Raw genomic sequence first — 21,298 nt, 5'->3', positions numbered from 1 at the left:
TACTGCGTCAGGGCTTCAGGGAGACTGTGGATGGAGAGAGGAGGACAGGGGACAACGGGAACTACAAAGAGGAAGAGGCTTCTTCTGAGAGACCTCAGTAATAATGATTGGTTTAGGCATGCCTGAGAACTCACGCTCTCACACAAACAATGGCACACACTTCAACCAAACCCCAATATGGTTTTACGCTGTGTCCCCTCTGCTGGAACTTCGTGTCATGAAGTCTGATCGAGTAAGCACCTTTATTCGCAAAAAAAACGGGCCCAATACCAATTTTAATAATTTCTGAGCACATTTCAAATTATTTTAAATGCAGCATCAACAGAATTTTAAATGAAGTAATGTTCTGAAAAATACATTTCTAAAGTAGTTATGCACTTGAAATGCAGTTTAAATTAGCTCTGTGCCTTTGGAATAAGAATGAAAGCAAATTGAATGGCTACACATCCATATTTATGAATATATAATGCACATATAATTTCCCACCAAAAATCACGGTGCAGCCTTAATCTTTGACTGAGAATGAGTAGCAATCCGACCACAATTTGTACTGTGTGACAGTAATATTTAGGAAGTATCTAATGATATATGGAATCAATTTCAAAACATGTTTGATAAATACAGAATTTAGTTTAAAGAAAAAAAACCCCTCTTATTGTCGGCGTACGTCAAACAATGGCAAAAATGTTGTTTCAGCTACATTGTCTTCATGATTGAGATGAAGACACGAGACACTGTTGACATTTGGCCGACACCCTTCTCCAGAGTGACGTACAACAATGTGCATAACCATAACCGGGGACAAGTGTGCTGAAATCCATATAAGAGGCAGCAATAAAAATAAAAGAACTTCAGTAAAACTACAGGTGACTACTGAACTGCAAGGTGCAAGCTACTGGAGGGTGTGTAGATGTGTGTACCCTTCAGAGAACAGCAGGAGTGCCTAGTCAGGCCTATTGCGCAGTAATGTCAATATATTCTTGACCCCCACTGAATCCTCAGATCCGGCATTCTTTCTATTCTCTCTGTTCCTGAACTGCAAGAGGTTTGCTTTGCCATTGTCCAGTGCCTCAGTATGGTATTTCACCACTCCCCTTCACAAATACATACAAGGTACGGTACAGAACGCATACCCTGGGAATGCTCTGGCTTCAATGGTAAGGAGACATACAGTTTGCTCGGTATATGGTAGACATTCAAAATCTGTGGCCTATATGGGGTTTCCCCAGGAAAGTAGTCAGTGGAGGGGGAGATTTTCTGAGCCAAAGTGAAATGCCTCCAGGGGAAAAAAACATCACCTGTATCTATTCAATGTCTTTTAACTTCCCTATTATATTTGAAAAACCTTTTCACTGTTTATCCTCGTAGTCATGTTTTTACCTACTACATGGAAACAGCATGGCCCTGTTCCTGTCATATCATAGACATCATGAGGCTCAGAAAATGGTTATATCGACCAGCCCTAGTTGGAATTTGACATCGCAGTGAGCAGAAAGGGCACAAGACCACACACAAAGCGACTGAAGCACAGCACTAAACTTTACAAAGCCTGGTTTGTTTGAGCAAGTGAAATACACGGGGTTACTCCCTAGTTCAGCCGTTTGGATAATGTTTGGTTGAGAGGGCACGCACACAATCCAAACTGCAAACAACCCCTTGGACCGACTTGTGCCTTGAGCAATGACACAGAGCTTTGGGTGGGAAGGGACACAAAGGGAGATTTCACAGAGGGGTGGGATCGTGTGGCATGGCAACAGAGAAGGCCCAAAGCTTCCGTCGCCATGCACACAGAGCGGTTCCCTAACGAAAAGGCTACATCTGGAGCTCTCTGTTTACACAGCATCTATTAGCCGGGCCATTCATTCCCTCACCAGAACAGTGGGGGAGAACAGCGAGCAGAGCCATGAGCAACACACTGACACACAAGCAAGTTGCACGGTACTGTGCAAAAAGTCTTTGGCAAAAGGAAAATTCACTAAAGCAAAGATGCTTTCAAAAATGAGGAAATTAACAGGTTTAGACATTGAAACATTAACACACCATAAAGCGCAAGTGAATGGTTAAAAAAACTAAATCAAATCAATATTTGTAGAGACCACCCCTCGCCTTAAATGCGTTAATTCTCTTTGGAACACTGTCCTGCAGTTTCATAATAAAATCAGCTGGTAGGTTGTACCAAACATATTGGAGAACTTGCCACAGTTCTTCTGCAGACTTTGGCTGACTCGCTTGTATCTCCAGGAAAATCCAGACAGCCTAGATTTATGTATTTATTTTTTATTTTTTTAATCGGGTCTATTACTTGATATGCTACATTATTTGACAAAATATAAAAAAATTCAAAGCAACATTTCTTTTTTTTTGGAAAATGAATTTTTGGATTTCTCAAATTTGCTCTTTTGCACTGACACACTCATGCAGAAAACATGCATTATGCGCGCGCTATTTAAAACTCGATAAGGTGCTGTCAACGCATTCTACTTCTTCTCCTTCTCCTCTTGATTATTACTTACAGCCACACATTGGTGTACACTACTCTAGGGTGGGGGTCGGTGCCATGTTAATCAGCACAGTGAAGTACAGGGTGTGGGACCGGGCTTGAAGCCATGTTCATTCAGGAAATGAAATTCAACTTGTGAATTTCACTGAACATTACATGTGTTTGATGTCCGTTCCACTCGTGAATTCACCCAAATTTTGTCACACACCCTGTCCTCTGGCGATTAATATCTGTCTCCAGTGGAATTTACTGTCGCTACACAGAAAACTTAATTACACGAGAGGCTACAATAGCTAGAGGCATCTAAACTGTCCCTGAGAAACAAATGTGAAAGAATAATCCTGGCCTCTACATGTTCCTCATTTGTATTTATTTAACCAGGAAATACTTTGACTTCGCAAAGACACACTGAGTTTAGGGACACAATTAGCCTGGAAGATGGAATAAATCGTCTTTTTACAGTGCACCGAGTGTGATATCAAACAGTCTCCAAATAGGTTTAGGATATTTCGCAATCAAGTGGAATGGTAGCTGTACATAAATGGATAACAGGGAGCCAAGGCAAACCTGAAGCTTTCCAATAATAGCTACCATAGTGAGATAATTGTTTGTTAAAATATGCCTGCATTGCACGCAGTATTAACACAAGGACCCACATTCATGAAGGACAAGGCTATCTAATCTAGCATGCTCTGGCGTGGCTTTACATGGTTTATGAAGACTGCTGTTGTCTCAGTGCAGGGTCATCTGTCCTACTCCGCAAGTCTCCTGCTTTAAAGCGGTGTGACGTGACAGCTCACAACCGTACCAAATAGTTCAGTACGAGTTCCGCTCCTTACAGGCAGCCACGTTTCACAGCTCAGCTATTTTTTGTCATTACCACAGGACAGAAGCAAGAAGCGCAGGTTTTACGCGCTGTAGCTAGGGCGTTGTACCATTGTCAAACAATGGTTTGAAAGTACGCAATAGTACCTAACAAACCATTACCAATGATTAAGTTTATGGACCCCGTTAGTGTTGCAAACAGCTTGGAGTAACAATATAATTACAACAGAAATGAAGCCTGTTCGCTTGCCGTTTCTTTCCAAACCATGAATCACCACAACAGCTGGACTCCAGACAACTTTGTTTCTGAGCGGAACTGTCTGAGGACAGTGAAAGGTGCTAATACGATTTGCACGCGCCAGTGGTGGACAGCTAGTTGTGCGGTCGCGCGGTAGGACCCTACCTTATCATCCGTACACTTTTTGAGCTGCGTATCGCAAAAATGCAGCTTGCTGTCCAGCGCGTTGAACGCGCTCTCCTTCTGATCGATTTGCTTCCGATGCGTGTCCACCTGCACCATCAGCTCCGAGTTGCGCTTCTCCAGACGGCTGCGAGCTGCATCCGTGCGCTTCACCTGCGTCTGCACCTCCGCCATCTCGTCCAGGAGGCGGCTTTGCTTGTTGGACACTGTCCAGTAGTTGAACGACATGATAAGGATAACCACCATCAATGCGATCAGGACGATGGACGGAAGACGACCTCCTCTTCGATTTGCTCCGAATCCCACCATTTCGAAATGCTTTTTTTTTTTTTACAATAGCAGCCTTGTCTGTTCAAAAACTGTGTTCAACGTAACACTGTTCTTTGATAATTAACTAGATATCAAGTATCATTATCCCGAATTTGCACACCTGGCTATGCATGGGATAGCGTCAGTGCGTCTGAACTGTTAAACGTTTCTTTCCTCTGCTTCCGCAATTGGCTATCACAAAAACTCGTTGACATTCATCCGACGCTGTCAGTCAAAAAAAAAATACAGTACTACCAACATACGTGTCCAAACAGTAGTAGTAGTATTAACCGGATTCCAGAAGAAACAAATGCTCCTTTGTGTACAAATCGTAATTTAGCTGATCTTCAGTTGTCCGGGCGATTACTAGAAACGCAGTAACTATGTGATGATGGACCCGCAGTTAACAGTGCTAACGTCAATGTAGTTTGAGAAAGCAACCATACTCCATACAAAAGCAAAAAATGAGATATTCATAACACGAGAAAAAACAGCCCGCATCAAATAGTGTCCGACCTGCTATTCCGAATTAATTCATATAATCTAACGTTAGCTAGCTAGCCAGGATCTACGCCTCAACCTTTGCTAACGTAATCCACCTACCAAGAGTCATGCATAACAAAGTGACATTCAGTGCTAGCTAACTGTTTTATAGATTTTTGCATGGTATGTCATATGCGACCACCGCGTTTCCCGGCTTTGACGCCAAACCGAAAGTACACTTCTAATAGAACGCACAAATTCTGCCTGTAGCTACTATTATTAACTAGCGTCTCAGATAAAGGCAGCTAAATATGTTAGCTATGGCTTGCCACTGACATATTATGGTAGTTGACGGTTAAACCACCCATAACAAAAATAATAGTAAGATCACATCTCCGTCATGCAAGTTTTAGAGTCTGATGTCAACGTATTTCTTCCGCAGGTTTAGCAAACTGACTACCTAGCTAAGAGGAGTGATTATAAGAGGAGTGCACAAGACGCCGTTGAGATCTTGAACCATAGATTTCCATCAGACGTGTAGCTGTTCTAAAAGCGCACAATTCTTGAGGATTGACAATAAGAAAACCAATCGATACGTACGGTTTCGAGTCGCAGGCAAGTTTGATTGGTTTCTTTCAGCACTGTTTTCCATATTGAAGCCGATTGGTGGTAGGCATGCTGAAATGGGCGGATTCAAGGAACTGCTCCAGGGTTAGGGTGACCGCTTATGGCCCACGCGCATGCGTAATAAAGTTCCGTGTTCGTAAGCAAAGGCGTCTTTTGCGGTCGTTTGCCACATCTGTATATCAAGAATATGTCAGAACGTTCTAGCTTAGAGAAAACAGATTTTGACATATTGAGGCAGGCACCATTTACATTTGCTGTCAGTGGACACGCAGTAAGCACCACGGCTGCTAGATTACATATATTATACTGAGTCATAGCTAGATATATAAAATAAATTACGAAAACCATGGTAATGAATTCCATTCGCCAACTAATTTGCTATATGAATCCAACGGATTCCTGAGCCACACATTTGTCATATTCCTTGTTATTTCACTGTCATTCATTGGTAATACACGTATGTGGTATATCCTTTAAATATCAAAGTCGAAACATGCAGACATTAGATACAGAGCTACTCTGTATGCATATTCTTTGTGTTACAATAAAACACTTGTCCTGAAAAGCATCTGCTTGCTCTATGACCAGAGTCTCAAAGTATTATAAATCAAGTACTGCCATCTTGTGTACTTTCTCTGTAATTGCATTTTGTTGGACGGCGAGGACTGAGTATCGAGTTTCGCGATCCGGGCTGCCCAACCGCGCGACCTGTAAGTTCTCGCAGGCCCAGGACTGTTCTCTGGGTCAGTAGCGCTGCTGGTTTCCGTTTCCCGCCTCTGATCTTGGACCAGTTTAAACCTGACACACCAGGTAAGTGTAATCGTCGTACGTCGCTCTGGATAAGGGCGTCTGCTAAATGCTTTGTAATGTAATGTGATGTAATTCTCCCGAAATTATTGGACTATGGGCCATCAGACGGTTCCAGCGCCAGCAGTACTGCTGACTTTGAAGGCCATATTTGAAGCTCTGGCCCGTTCTCTAGGCTGTGAAGATGTGCTTCATGATGTGATGAGACACAAAGTGTATATTTTAGTATTATTGTACATAGGGATCCTCAGTTAATTTTGTGCAATAGTGCTATAAATGTCCTTGAAAATGTGGCTTCCAAAGAACACACACGGTTTTTTATTAAGAACATGAAATTTACATGAGTTAAATGGCTTCCCCCAAAAATATATTTACAGCTTCTTATTCATATGGATTATTCCTGCATTGTGTCCTGATGCATAGTAACGGTAGTGTTTTTGTTGTTTTGGATAATGCAGAAGTACTGTAGTGCCACACACAGACAGGCACTGAAGGACAGTCTCACAAAAAACTTGTATTTTTATTGTAACACTGATAAGAACACACTGAGGTAAGTTATACAATCTTTTTTTTCTTTTGTTTTTTTAAGTGGCATACAGTCCACTTTAAGCCCACTTTTCCTGTCCCGCTGTGGTTCAAGCATGATCAGCTAGCTGGTCAGATTCCCAATCAATGGGAATTCACAGGAGCCTCTGTGCTCTCAAAATCTGTCAGGTTCACAGTTTCGTCGAGCTTTTTCAGGTGCCCTTTATTTAAAAAAAAAACATGGCCCAGCTGCCTTTGTCTGAGCAGTCCCTTATCTTCTTAACCAGCTCGTTTTTACAGAGAAAAACAATCAAAGTTTTCCCCTGAGGGCAGTCGTCCTGGTGTCTTTTTCACCGCGGTGGACAAGCAGGTGTTCCCCCCCATGCCCTGTTGCTGCATGTTCCTCCACCTCCACTGAGGGCGGAAGACAGAGGCCTCATTCCTGGCATGTTTGTCTGAGAGGACACTATCGGAGACGGTAGCACAGGTGTCCTGGTGGACGTGGGGCGGGAGGGGGGTCAGAGGATGGTCTCGCGGCACACGTTGACGAGGCTGTGAGGGCGGTCGGCGGGCGGGGGGCCGGGGGGGTCGGGGAGGACCGGGGGGCCGGGCCCAGGGCCCCGGGGCCTGCGCAGGGAGGTGGAGGGGGAGCTCAGGGCCCCGCAGCTCTGTAAGTGCAGGTCCTCATAGGCCCGTTTCCTGGACGTGCCCACGGCGTGCTGCGACTGCATCATCACCTAGGGAAAGGGGGGGGGGGGCACCAACGCACATGTGGGGAGTCAGTAAACCTGTCCTTGTTCAATTAAACTAATTAAACTAACAAATCTCATCCTGGTCCCCTATCAAGACCCCTATCATTGAGTGTTTTACTGCTGAGCTAGAATTAAAGCCAGCATCCATGCCAGCCTTTCCAGGATAAGACTGAGCACCGTGTTAAGCCTTGCTTTAAGCAGAGTATTATCTGCAAATCTTTTTATGTCTCCAGTCTAGAATTGTCAATTGCACTTTTGTGCCAACCAAATGTATGTGTTTTGTAGTGTTCTGGTGCAAAATGTGTTACCCGCTATTCTCACTGTACAGCCCTTGGAGCGCTGGGGATAAAAGCCGCTATATGCAGTAAACACAATCATTCTAGACTGCTCTCGCTCACAGGCCCTCCCCTCGCTCACCCGGTCGATGATGTTGGCGCTGAATATGGCCTCCTCCATGTGCCTCTCGTCGGACTTGATGACGAACTTGATGTTGTTGACGACCTGCCGCACCTCCGGGGGAAGACCACAGCTGGAGTGCTCCAGGAACTTGGCGACCAGGATTTTGGTGTCTTTGTAGGTCTTGAGGTCGGCCAGGGAGTGCGGGCGCCCGCCGGAGAGGGCGTGCAGGGGGCGGGGCTTGAGGCGGACGTCCACTTTAGCGCCCTGCTTCGGCGTCCTGCCCCCGAGGATGCTGGGTTTGCCGGAGGGCGGGAACGACACCACCACTGCCGTGTGCTCCGAACATGCAGCTGAAACACCCCCCCCCGGCCCAGATATCACATCAGACACACACACACACACGCTACTCCGCGACACCACTGCTGTGTGCTCCAAACACGCAGCTGAAACACCCCGCCAAAATATCACATCAGACACACACACACGTGCACTCACTGAGCACTTTATTAGGTAGACCTGTACGCCGGCTTGCTTATGCAAATATTTAATCAGCCAATCATGTGGCAGCAACTAAATGCATAAAGGCATGCAGAGGTTCAGCTGTCTGACCAAATGTCAGAATGGGGAAGAAATGTGATCTAAGTGACTTTGCATGGCAGCCAATCGCTGTTGGTGTGTGAGTGTGTGTATGGGTGATTGAGAAGCATTAATTGTACAGAGAAAGGCGCTATATAAATGCCAAGCATTTACCATCTAAGTGACTTTGACCGTGAAATGATTGTTGGTGCCAGACAGGGTGGTTTGAGTATCTCAGAAACACGCTGTTAATTAGAGGTCAGAGGAGAAGGGCCAGACTGGTCAAAGCTGACATGAATGCAAATAACCACGCATTACAACAGTGGTGTGCGGAAGAGCAACTCTGAACACACAATATATCTAATCTCTAACGGGATAGGCTACAGCTGCAGAAGACTTAATATGTCTAAAAAATAGGTCTAATAAATACCTCATAAAGTGCTCACTGAGTGTATGTGCACATGCATGCAGGCCCACCTGCATAAGGTTAAACAATATCCACATCTCACAAACTGCTAAATGACAGGGTTTATTTATTACAATATTGTTTTCATTGGTCTTTGGCTTTCACTGAATTGTTGTTGGGTGTAAAGTTGGTCTGCCTTCAGTCTACAGAATTGTTAGTCCTGATTTATAGTTCAATTTGCTGGATGAAGGTCACAAAGAAAACACGCATATTAGAAATGCAGATTTAGCTCTCCCCCTGACCACTGGCATGTTTTGAGGACACAGGGATGAATTAAATTGGATGCGCAGCACGATCTGATATTAGGTGGAGGAATTGTCCCTCGGTCAGATCGGTTTCGATGCTGAGTAATGGTGGCGTCAAGGTCAGGTTGCTGTTTTGATGTTTAGTTCCCACCCCGTGGAAATCCACCCGACTCGCCCTGAAAACCGAGCTCTGAGCCCCAAGCCACAAGCTGACACAGCTCGTTCACAGAGCTTTATGACAGGATGAGAGTGATATTCACAGAGCTTTATGACAGGGTGAGAGTGATATTCACACAGCTTTATGACAGGGTGAGAGTGATATTCACACAGCTTTATGACAGGGTGAGAGTGATATTCACAGAGCTTTATGACAGGGTGAGAGTGATATTCACAGAGCTTTATGACAGGGTGAGAGTGATATTCACAGAGCTTTATGACAGGGTGAGAGTGATATTCACAGAGCTTTATGACAGGGTGAGAGAGATATTCACAGAGCTTTATGACAGGGTGAGAGTGATATTCACAGAGCTTTATGACAGGGTGAGAGAGATATTCACAGAGCTTTATGACAGGGTGAGAGTGATATTCACACAGCTTTATGACAGGGTGAGAGTGATATTCACAGAGCTTTATGACAGGGTGAGAGTGATATTCACAGAGCTTTATGACAGGGTGGGAGTGATATTCACAGAGCTTTATGACAGGGTGAGAGTGATATTCACAGAGCTTTATGACAGGGTGAGAGTGATATTCACACAGCTTTATGACAGGGTGGGAGTGATATTCACAGAGCTTTATGACAGGGTGAGAGTGATATTCACAGAGCTTTATGACAGGGTGAGAGTGATATTCACAGAGCTTTATGACAGGGTGAGAGTGATATTCACAGAGCTTTATGACAGGGTGAGAGTGATATTCACAGAGCTTTATGACAGGGTGAGAGTGATATTCACACAGCTTTATGACAGGGTGGGAGTGATATTCACAGAGCTTTATGACAGGGTGAGAGTGATATTCACAGAGCTTTATGACAGGGTGAGAGTGATATTCACAGAGCTTTATGACAGGGTGAGAGTGATATTCACAGAGCTTTATGACAGGGTGAGAGTGATATTCACAGAGCTTTATGACAGGGTGAGAGTGATATTCACAGAGCTTTATGACAGGGTGAGAGTGATATTCACAGAGCTTTATGACAGGGTGAGAGTGATATTCACAGAGCTTTATGACAGGGTGAGAGTGATATTCACAGAGCTTTATGACAGGGTGATAGAGACAGAGGCAGCCTTTAATCTGCCTCTGTTTTTCCACCAATTCCGAATTTTTTGCCTTTTACATACATAGAGAGATCAAAATAATTATTCTCTCATCACCTTGGGCAATGTCTTTCGACCAGACAAAGCATAGTATCTTACATCACTGTAATTGTATTTTCTCAAGTCACTGTCATGCCAAGTCCATATAAATGCTCTTGTATCTCTCCATTTCCCTTCATTTTCCTTTCCATATCCATTATTGTACTCTCGCCTGCACACAACATTTCTATGGCTCATTGGGTAATTAATCAACATATGTAGTACCTTTGACAGGGATTCACACCTCGCCTCAGTGCCAAAATGCCATTAATGTAAGGTAATGTGGTCGGACTTAAAGTTGAGATCTTTCCCCAGCATGTGTGAATGCTTGGCCACTTTAACATGTTAGCAAGTTTTTACTAGAAATTTGATAATTTTACTGTATATCATTAAATATATGGTTCTAACTGCAAAACATTTTTTAAATAATTAATTTTGGGTTTTTCAAAGAAACTTTAATGTTAGCTTGATCTTCCTCATGCATAGTCTTCCATTCAATCTGGAAATGAGACCTAATAGTTTTTGATGCTAATATATACTAATATAATCAGAAACATATGCTGTGGTGAGCTGTCACTATTGCATCAATACATGTCTCGAGTGGAAGAAAGGATAATGAAGAAATATAACAGATAACAATATTAATTTCTAGAGTTAACTCTCAGGGAAGTTTTTTGTTTCACCCGAGCTGAACTGATCAATTATTAAGAGCCAATCTGGGTCTGAATATGAAATGGTGGAACTGCAGTGACAAGGTCAACTGCATTCACCGAGAATATTAACTCATCCAGTTGTATAGCGTTCTGGCTCTGATGGTGAAAATAGCTGAAACGTCTCTGGCACTCCAGGGCCACCATGCTGAAAAAAACAGCTCAAGCTAGGTTTTGAAACAGCTGGTAGCTGATTGACCAGCTCATGCCCAGTTAGATCAGATCCATTATCAGCTTCGCCATGCTGGTTGACCAGCTCATATCCAGCTAGACCATCCATCCATCCATCCATTATCTTAACCCGCTTATCCTGAACAGGGTCGCAGGGTGGCTGGAGCCTATCCCAGCATACATTGGGCGAAAGGCAGGAATACACCCTGGACAGGTCGCCAGTCCATCGCAGGGCACACACACCATTCACTCACACACTCATACCTATGGGCAATTTAGACTCTCCAATCAGCCTAACCTGCATGTCTTTGGACTGTGGGAGGAAACCGGAGTACCCGGAGGAAACCCACGCAGACACGGGGAGAACATGCAAACTCCGCACAGAGAGGCCCCGGCCGACGGGGATTCGAACCCAGGACCTCCTTGCTGTGAGGCGGCAGTGCTACCCACTGCACCATCCGTGCCGCCCCAGCTAGACCAGCGTTATCAATTTCCAAGTTGGCCAAACTGGCATAGCTGGATTTTACAGCAGGATAGTTATGTGTCAGGAGCACTGTGGGTTTTGTACTACGTGTGTGACTGCACAGTTTAGCTGCATACACAGAGGCCAGAGGTACCTGGCTCTGGGGAAGTCTGTGGGGAGTCTTCAGGAGGTGGGTTATTAGCAGAGGTGCAGCCGCAGGTATCACCTGCAGGGGGCAGCAGAGGGGTGGATAAACAGGCAGGGCATAAATACACTTTATACAGAAGTAAATATATGTAAACATGTGAAAAAGCACAGGCCACAGTTCCAGGAACCAGGTCTCCGAAACAATGGTTCAAGTCAGTAAGCATTTTTTCATTTTGATAGACAAATGAACATAAAGCATTATTTTACAACACAAAAATAGTTTGCTGGGTTAGCTTCCTAAATCATGAGTAGAAAAACATATCAATATATCAATAAATCAATTTGTTTTTATATCACCATTTTATATCACCACGTTAGAAATGAGCACTATGCAATATGGACTACTGACCCCACGATTTTCACCCCAGTCTAGGAACCACACGATTCAGGTCGGGTATATACTGTATTACAGGCAACAGAACAAGAGGCTTTTTCGTCTTTTAAGCTGTGCTTTAAAAATAAACAGCAAACAGTTTTTGCTCCCCGCAGGATCTGGGAAAGGTCATTCCTAATCTTCAGAGACCTTAAACTAAAAGCTCTTCATCTGCTTTTAAGCTTGAAACTGAAAGTCACATTGAAAAACTGAAAGCCTGTGATTGTAAAGTCCTATTTTGCTGGCTGATGGTGGAGCGGGTTTGGGTCAAGCACAGGTGAGAGAGTGAGACTCAGTAAGAGCTGAAGGGAGAGGAACACAAGTGAGAGAGAGACTCAGTAAGAGCTGAAGGGAACACAGGTGAGAGAGAGACTCAGTAAGAGCTGAAGGGAGAGGAACACAGGTGAGAGAGAGACTCAGTAAGAGCAGAAGGGAGGGAGAACACAGGTGAGAGAGAGACTCAGTAAGAGCTGAAGGGAGAGGAACACAGGTGAGAGAGAGACTCAGTAAGAGCTGAAGGGAACACAGGTGAGAGAGAGACTCAGTAAGAGCTGAAGGGAGAGGAACACAGGTGAGAGAGAGACTCAGTAAGAGCAGAAGGGAGGGAGAACACAGGTGAGAGAGAGACTCAGTAAGAGCAGAAGGGAGGGAGAACACAGGTGAGAGAGAGACTCAGTAAGAGCAGAAGGGAGGGAGAACACAGGTGAGAGAGAGACTCAGTAAGAGCTGAAGGGAACACAGGTGAGAGAGACTCAGTAGGAGCAGAAGGGGGGCACAGGTGAGAGAGAGACTCAGTAAGAGCAGAAGGGAGGGAGAACACAGGTGAGAGAGAGACTCAGTAAGAGCAGAAGGGAGGGAGAACACAGGTGAGAGAGAGACTCAGTAGGAGCAGAAGGGGGGCACAGGTGAGAGAGAGAGACTCGGTAAGAGCAGAAGGGAGGGGGGACTCACGTACTTCCAGACAGGGAGGCACAGGAGACTGGGTCGCTGGTGGAGCGTACGATCCGGGCCAACTTACGGTACCTCCTGCCGGAGCGTGAGGCCCGGGGCCGGTTGGAGGAAGAGGAGGAGCCAGGCGGGGGCTGGGAGGCGGAGGAGGAAGAGGAGGAAGGGGACCAGACGCTGAAGCAGAGTTTGTGCCCGCGGAGCTGGGCAGGCGGGGGGGAAGGAGGGGGCCCCAAAGCCGGGCTCGGGAGCGGCGCGTAGGCTGCAGAGGAGGCGGGAGCGGGAGGAAGAGGGGGCGGCTGAGGAAGAACGAGCGTCCTACTGGCTTTCTCCCAGCAGCGTCTGGGCTCCTCCCGCTCCGACGACCAATCGGGGGAGGGGTCCTGGGTGCGGGAGGACTCGCTGCAGCCGCCGTCCTCGTCGCCGTGGCAGCAGGGGTTGCCGTGGCAGCGGGCGGGGGCTCCGTGGCGACACAGCGGGCAGCGGCCGCTGTGCTCCAGGCTGGTGCAGCTGCCGTCGGTGGGCGCGGTGTGGGGCGTGCCGTAGGGCGAGAGGTCGGAGGCGGAGTGCAGGGAGCCCTGCACCCCCAGGGAGCACAGGTCCTCCGAGGAGCAGCTGCGGTCAGGGAGGTCCGCCACCTCTGACACCATGAGGGAGGCGCTGTCCACGGAGGCTGCAGGAACCACACACAGCACAGCGCACAGTGCGGTCAGGTCAATGCAGGAACCACACACAGTACAGGAGTGTGGTCAGGTCAATGCTGAACCACACACAGCACAACGCACAGTGTGGTCAGGTCAATGCTGAACCACACACAGCACAGGAGTGTGGTCAGGTCAATGCAGGAACCACACACAGTACAACGCACAGTGTGGTCAGGTCAATGCTGAACCACACACAGCACAGGAGTGTGGTCAGGTCAATGCAGGAACCACACACAGTACAACGCACAGTGTGGTCAGGTCAATGCTGAACCACACACAGCACAGGAGTGTGGTCAGGTCAATGCAGGAACCACACACAGCACAACGCATGGGTGCAGTCAGGTCAATGCAGGAACCACACACAGTACAACGCACAGTGCGGTCAGGTCAATGCAGGAACCACACACAGCACAACGCATGGGTGCAGTCAGGTCAATGCAGGAACCACACACAGCACAACGCATGGGTGCAGTCAGGTCAATGCAGGAACCACACACAGCACAACGCATGGGTGCAGTCAGGTCAATGCAGGAACCACACACAGCACAGGAGTGTGGTCAGGTCAATGCAGGAACCACACACAGTACAAAGCACAGTGCGGTCAGGTCAATGCAGGAACCACACACAGTGCAGGACACGGGTGCGGTCAGGTCAATGCAGGAACCACACACAGCACAGCGCAAGAGTGCGGTCAGGTCAATGCAGGAACCACACACAGCACAGCGCAAGAGTGCGGTCAGGTCAATAAAGGAACCACGCACAGCACAGTGTGGTCGTGTTCAAATAAAATGCATAATTAAAATGTCACATTACTTACAATTGCAAATCACTGGACATAATGTCCACAGATTCGTAGGCTAATGAGAAAGGTACTCTTTAAGAAGAGTTTTAAAGGAATTTATTTGTGGCGCGAGAACCAAATACTCAGAGGAAGGCTATTCCACAACCTCAGGGCAGCCGTAGAGAAGGCACGGTCACCCTGAGTTTTTAATCAGGAGCATGGAATGCACAACAGCAGTATGTCAGAGGGTGGAAAAGGGGCATAGCTGAAAAAGATTAATTAAAAAACTTCAGACTGTTTAAACACTGGTAAAATTCCTGCCATTTACCGAATATTATAAAAAAAGATCTACGTACGTATATTCAGAACAATCTTTCAGGTGGTCGTACATTTTGGGTAGTAGGGTCATTCCTCAGAAAGGGTACCTTTTCACTTTTGAAAAGTTAAAATTTCAAATCATCTTTATTGTCACTTGAAATGATAAAAAATTGTATTCTGCAATCTCAGACTGTATAAATCTTCTCTTTTATAAGTAATTTTCTTCAACATGTCTTGGATATTGTGTCAACACAGTTACAGATGTTATGCATTCATATTTGAATTTTTTTTTAAATACAAATGTCTGACAGATGGTACTTGCTGCTGAGTTTGTTTTCAGATTATCAATGCTTTTTAAATATTATCTTTTCTCTAACAATTATGCCAGGGTAACAGATTCTCAAAGGGGTAAAATGCAATTTGTTTTTAATATTTCCATTTTTGTATCAAATTAATCCCTGTAACAGGGTTTGACGAGACATAGTTCAGTATTACCATATGCTAAAGCTCTAATGTTTTTCAGGAGAGGTTGTGCTTGTTGTAGAATCTATAATGCATACATTGTGCACATACAGAACATTTGCAAAGCAAATAACTGCACTCAAGCTCCCGCACAGGGGTCCTTGGCACAGACCTGGAGGGTTGACTGGTTGGTTGTTTTTTATGTTACTCCATATTTAACTGATTGCTTACATTGGCCGTTACAAGGTTAAAGTCATCTAACCTGGTTTCTCTGGGTCACTTATTTTCAGGTGAAATAAAAACCAGCATACCCTCCAAGATGAGAGTTTAGTTGAATATAGTTCATATTATTATTCAGAGACAACCCTGGTCCTGAGGTGCCATTTCTAAAATTCATATGAGCAGATATGATAGTCAATCACACGTGCACTGGAATCCTCCGAAACCTTGTGAGGACTTGATGTGCAAACCTTTACACCTCTACACAAGCTCCATCCATATGCACAAACTATTCCTTATGCTGTACAGTTGTATGGCAGGCATAAGATGAATGTGCCCCTGATCTCTCATGAGGTGTAATATTAGAATAACCTACACATAACTTACACTGTATGAATGGAACATGCTTCGGATCCATTGCTAAATGCAACAGCAATATAGTACTGTAATAAAAAGACAGCTACTGAAATATAGGCCTGTGTTAAACTGAAATGCATGCATACATACAGTTTATGAACTGGCAGTGTCCTCAGTATGAAATCCAGCCAAATTCTATATGAGGCCCCTGAAGAACCAAGGGTGCATGAAATGTCTAAATGGATAAATATGGAAAACAGCAGATATTGTGCTTCTCCAGGTCCATGCTGGGCCAAACTGCTCCATCCCTTGTACCTTAAGATTCACTGTAGAATACAGAGGACTACAGACAGAAATGGAACATGATTTTGCTCTGCGTAGCCTACAAAGGGAAATTCGGGGTTCCGGGTTCCGGGTATAACCTCGTTCCGGCAACATTTCACCATGACGATTGCGTCACGAATGCCGAATGCGGACGTAATCATCGCCTATCTCTTTCAGCTGCGTGGACAGTAATTTAAGCCCCGTAGTTTCTTAAAAGACACTTAGGAAGCGCCTTAGAGACGTAGTGTAGGGACTGCTTCTCCTGTTTGTCCTCGGTCGGGCGGTTCACCCTGAGACAAGCTGCCTGGCATTTCTGCAGTCACAGCTCTGAATTTGAGATTCGTTCTCAGTTTGTCTCTTAAGCCCTCTCAGTATCAGAGGAGTGCGAGGCGGAGTTCACCTCGGGGGGTTATCTCCCATGGAGAAGAATGGAGTTATCTTTAACTCCGTTTTTAAGGATCGACTTCCGTTGCCAATATGGTGGGCAGTTTTTGATTCCCTTTTTCTGTTATTTCCTCTCACAAGAGACTTGTGCTTTTTCCGCTGACATTCCTTGATAACTTGCATAGACTCCGTTCAAGTGCTATTATGGTTTTGTTTCGGTTGCCGTTTCAGCAGGGAGTTTCTTTCCTGTTTTTTGTGTTACCCTTCTCCACTAGTGGGCCATCAGTGGTTATCGTGGGTATGTTCGACTGATCCCGTCCTAGGTTTTGAAAGAACTGGTAGCTGGTTGACCAGTTCAGACCAGCTCCCAGCGCAACATGGTATAGCAGTTTGCCCAGTTCAGACCAGCTCCCAGCTTGGCATGCTTTGACCAGCTCAAGCTATGTTTTGAAAGACCCGGCGTCTGGTCAACCAGCTACCAGCTCTTTCAAAACATAGCTTTAGCTGTACTGGTTGCTGGTTGAGCAGATACCAGCTCAGACCTGCTACCAGAACTAGCTGGTTGACCAGGCCATACTCAGCTAGACCAGCTTCATGACCAGCTTGGCCATGCTGATTGACCAGCTCATACCCAGTTTCACCATGCTGGTCAACCGTACCAATTCATACCCAGCGAGACCAGCTTCATGACCACCTTGGCCACCTCAATTTTCCAGCTGGTCAAGCAGGCACAGCTGGACTGTACAGCAGGGCTCTCTTACCCTGTGTGCTGAAGTCAGCTGTAGTGTTCCTCTCACACAGGCTGGACTCGGTAGCCTGCTGCTCCAAGCTGTTGACCTGCAGGGGGCGACAGAAACACACGCACGCATGCAAACACACATACATACCATGTGCACACACACACACACACAGACAAACACACACACACATACACGCAAAGACACGCACAGACAGGCACACGCAAGCACACACACACACACACACACACACACACAAAAGGAGCAAGTTAATCTCTCACTCTGCCACTCAAAACATTTTGCTACTCTTTTTTCCTTCCAGGCAGCAGACATGCAGCCTCAGGGTATTCCTTGCGTCTGAGACCATAGGGTGGAGGGACTAATCTTCCATCAGTCCTGAGCTCTGAATGAGAGCTGGAGGATTAAGCTTCTGTTGGAGTCACATTTTGAGGCTTTTCCAAAAACCCCTCTGGATGGATCCCCATCAGCATGTCAAGCCAAGTATTATCCATAACCCTTAGACACTGAGCATCAGAACCTCCACCACTGTTTCCACTCTGAAAGAACACAAATGACCTTTCTCGGAAATAAAATGAAACTCACAGAGAAAGCGTTTACGAAACCAGCCTAGCAAACCTGACCTGTGCGTCAAACGTTTGGCCAAGTCGGTCAAACCTCTTCCACGAGGTTTTTGTTTTCAGAGCCTTGTATTGATCCAAGGCAACGCTGCCAAGCTCTCACAGGGAGACACAGAGGGGCGGAGTGGGGATCATCTTTCAGAGAAATACCTCAGGTGCCCTTCAAATGGCAATTTGTAATTCTCAAGATTAATTCGGTTTCGGATGAATAAGCAAATGAGCAGTAGCGGCAAGGCCGTTAATTAAATCAATAAAAAATAATCTGCGCTATCTCTCCACACGCTGGTGCTCTTTGAGTGGCTGGGTGATGAGGTTTGGTGGTGGCAGTGCTGGTGGGGGGTGGGGGTTTGGGAAAGGCTCCCGAAGGCGTCGTTACCCCCCGTTACCCCGACGGGCCATCTGTTCACACACCGCTGCTACCGCGACAGCCAATCAGGAGGCACGCGCGGCATCGATCCACGCCGGCACCACACCGCCCCTCTTCAATCAGACCCCTGTGCCTTGAGTACCCCCCTCCCATGACAAGGCTTGTTTCCCATAAAGAGTTGATCATATAATTTATTAATAATCCCCCCCCTCTCTTTTGGCTCTTTCAAGCACGCATCAAGATGTAATCACATTGATTGCATTTATAATGCATCGTATCATCGTCACGTTGCATCAATTAAATCCTCTTTCCTCAAACGACAGAAATGAAGGCACAGAGAATTCCTGAACGTGTTGGCTTTTTTGTGGATCAAAATCCTTATGGCACCATATGGGTCATTCATCAGGGTCGTGAACACAGAAAATAATTATCTCTCTCCCTATCTCTATTTTATTTTATTTTGGGCATGAGGAAAAATCCCTTTGCATTTTTTGTGTATTTACAGTGGAGTACAAGAATTTGGGCACCCCTGGTTTAAATGAATGTTCTAATGAATCTTTATGTGATTGAAAGCAAACCTGAATTAAACATGAGACCTTTCTGGAATTTTATATTTTATAAATTATAAAAAAAAGGAAAAGGGCCCTGTGAAGTTTTAATTCCAGGCCTGAACATTTTATTCTGAAATAACTCCATGTATCCTAAGTATCCAAACGCAGTGGCTGCTCTGTCTGTTGTTAACAACCATGGGTTCCTCTAAACAGAAGTCCACGGATTTCAGAATGAAGACTCTTAGCTGGCTAAAGACTTTTGCACAGGTCCTTTTTCATTTTTTATTATTTTGACTGTAAAAAGGAAATAAATTTTGGAAGAAATATTTCACGTTTAACATTGTAACATTGTAGAGGTCAGGTTTGCTTCTGTTCACTTGGATAATAATTGTAAAAGGAGTGTTGACCAGGGATGCCCAAATTTTTGCACACTACTGAATATTGCTAAACAATAAATATATAATGGGAGTAATAACATGAAGTGAGTTCAATTACAGTATATGAGTCTGTTATGTTATACAATCTAGTCTGTTTCATAGACTAGAATGTAACCAAAACCTTCATATGTATTATTAAGAGTTACTTCCCACATTTACGCTGGATTAAAATGCTTTCAATTCCAGGAAGGGGCTACTTTTTAATAATATTCCGTTTCTGTCTGAAATTAAATTTGTCCTCTCCAAGATTATGTGTCCGGAAGGATTAATGAGAGCAGGAGTGAATGGGATTTCACTTTGAGAAGCACATGTCACCACTCTGCTTTTATGTGAGGTGACGTCCGTTTACAGAGACTGTTGGATAAGTCTCTCGCTCCACTAACCATTCCAAAGCTTCAATACACCTGCTGTCAGTCTCTCCCTCTCCACTTGACTCTCTGACTGACTGCGCCTCTTGGGATGGGGCTTGTTTAGTGTAATTACATTGAGGATGATGACATCAGTTAAAATGGGATTGTTTATCTTTTTTGTGGGTCATATTAATTTGCGCAACCTCGAAGCAACGTACACAGCGGTGGGCAAAAACCCACAGCAAATATCACAACACCAATCATGAAATCCCATATTTGAGTGCTTTTAAAACAGTCTCAAAGTGACAGATATGTTATCATTGTTCTACTAGTGTAGAAGATGAGGTCATCTCTAAAACCGCACACCACAAGAGAATGTGGCTGCACTTACAATCTGAACATTGGGCGGCCTGTAGCATAGTGGTTAAGGTAAATGACTGGGACAGGCAAGGTCAGTGGTTTGAATCCTGGTGTAGCCACAATAAGATCCGCACAGCCGTTGGGCCCTTGAGCAAGGCCCTTAACCCTGCATTGCTCCAGGGGAGGATTGTCTCCTGCGAATCAACTGTACGTCGCTCTGGATAAGAGCGTCTGCCAAATGCCAATAATGTAATGTAATGTAACATCTCTCTACACAGGGATCATCAAATCTGGCCCTCCAATCAAAGCTCCGGTTTTCTCTTCTTCTGGGTAACTAGTGCTACTGATTTGCCAGTCTGTCTTCACACCTGACTCCCACGTAAATGGAGGTGGGAAAAGTAGCAGTTCTTGTCCCTCGAGGGACCGCAAGTTGCTGATCCCTCAACAGGTGAAAGCTCACTGTGGAAAATCCGAGGGTATACAAACTGAGACAATCATGTAAATGGTAAATGGAGACAATAATGGCTGCATATACAGTCCCGGCCAAAGGTTTTGTCACATGAGTGGACAAAAGTGACAATTGCTAATTACCCAACTCTTAATTAGCTAATAAAGTTAGGAAACAACACAAATTCATCATAAGTGTCTAAAGTTTATTAGAAGCTAGCAAAATGACATTTCAAAATTGTTACTAAATGTTACAGCTTGATAATGATCAACGGGCCAGTTTTGGCTGGACAAAAGTCTTGTCGCAATGGCCAACTCCAATTTCTAGACCGCAGTGAATAAGGAAGAAACAAACAAGGGGCTTGATTAGTCAGCTGTAGGTAAATTTGACATTTTAAGCCATCAAGTTCATGCTGAACATTGCTTCTGTCAACATGCCCAAGATCAAACCAGAAACCAAAGTGCTGTTCATCAAGAATCTCAAGTCCAAGTCTCCTGCTGAAGTTGCAGACATCTTCAATGTGTCTAAACGGCAGGTGGAGAGGATTTACAAGCGCTACCAAGAGACTGGCGACGTCCATGAAAGACCCAGGTCGGGCAGACCGCGCAAGACAACTGCTCGAGACGGCAGCTTGCTGGTCCGACTGTCAAAAGCCAGCCCCATGTCAACCGCCTCACAGCTCCAGGAGGAGTGGACACCAGC

General features: G+C 45.3%; 2 protein-coding genes across 3 annotated transcripts in view; both read right to left on the bottom strand.

Moving 5' to 3' along the window:
* The window catches only part of golm2 (golgi membrane protein 2), a 29,686-nt gene extending 24,613 nt beyond the window's left edge, over positions 1-5,073 (bottom strand). The window contains exon 1 of one of the 2 annotated variants that reach the window (XM_061245472.1): positions 3,729-5,073. In XM_061245472.1, the coding sequence (XP_061101456.1) occupies positions 3,729-4,055 (327 nt within the window). In that variant the 5' untranslated portion in view covers positions 4,056-5,073. The remainder of the gene's footprint in view (positions 1-3,728) is intronic. The other variant, XM_061245471.1, reaches the window with a different exon arrangement.
* Positions 5,074-6,473: 1,400 nt separating this feature from the next.
* fam189a1 (family with sequence similarity 189 member A1) overlaps positions 6,474-21,298 on the bottom strand; it is a 141,471-nt gene continuing 126,646 nt past the window's right edge. The window contains exons 8-12 of the mRNA XM_061246584.1: positions 17,470-17,545; positions 13,170-13,832; positions 11,789-11,860; positions 7,667-7,998; positions 6,474-7,234 (exon numbers count right to left, since the gene is read on the bottom strand). Of these exons, the coding sequence (XP_061102568.1) occupies positions 7,016-7,234; positions 7,667-7,998; positions 11,789-11,860; positions 13,170-13,832; positions 17,470-17,545 (1,362 nt within the window). The 3' untranslated portion in view covers positions 6,474-7,015. The remainder of the gene's footprint in view (positions 7,235-7,666; positions 7,999-11,788; positions 11,861-13,169; positions 13,833-17,469; positions 17,546-21,298) is intronic.

The sequence above is a fragment of the Conger conger genome, chromosome 6 (genome assembly GCF_963514075.1).
Source record: "Conger conger chromosome 6, fConCon1.1, whole genome shotgun sequence".
In the NCBI taxonomy this organism is placed as follows: Eukaryota; Metazoa; Chordata; class Actinopteri; order Anguilliformes; family Congridae; genus Conger; species Conger conger.
Note: the sequence above shows the minus strand (reverse complement) of the source record. Positions and strands in the feature narration are given on the sequence as shown.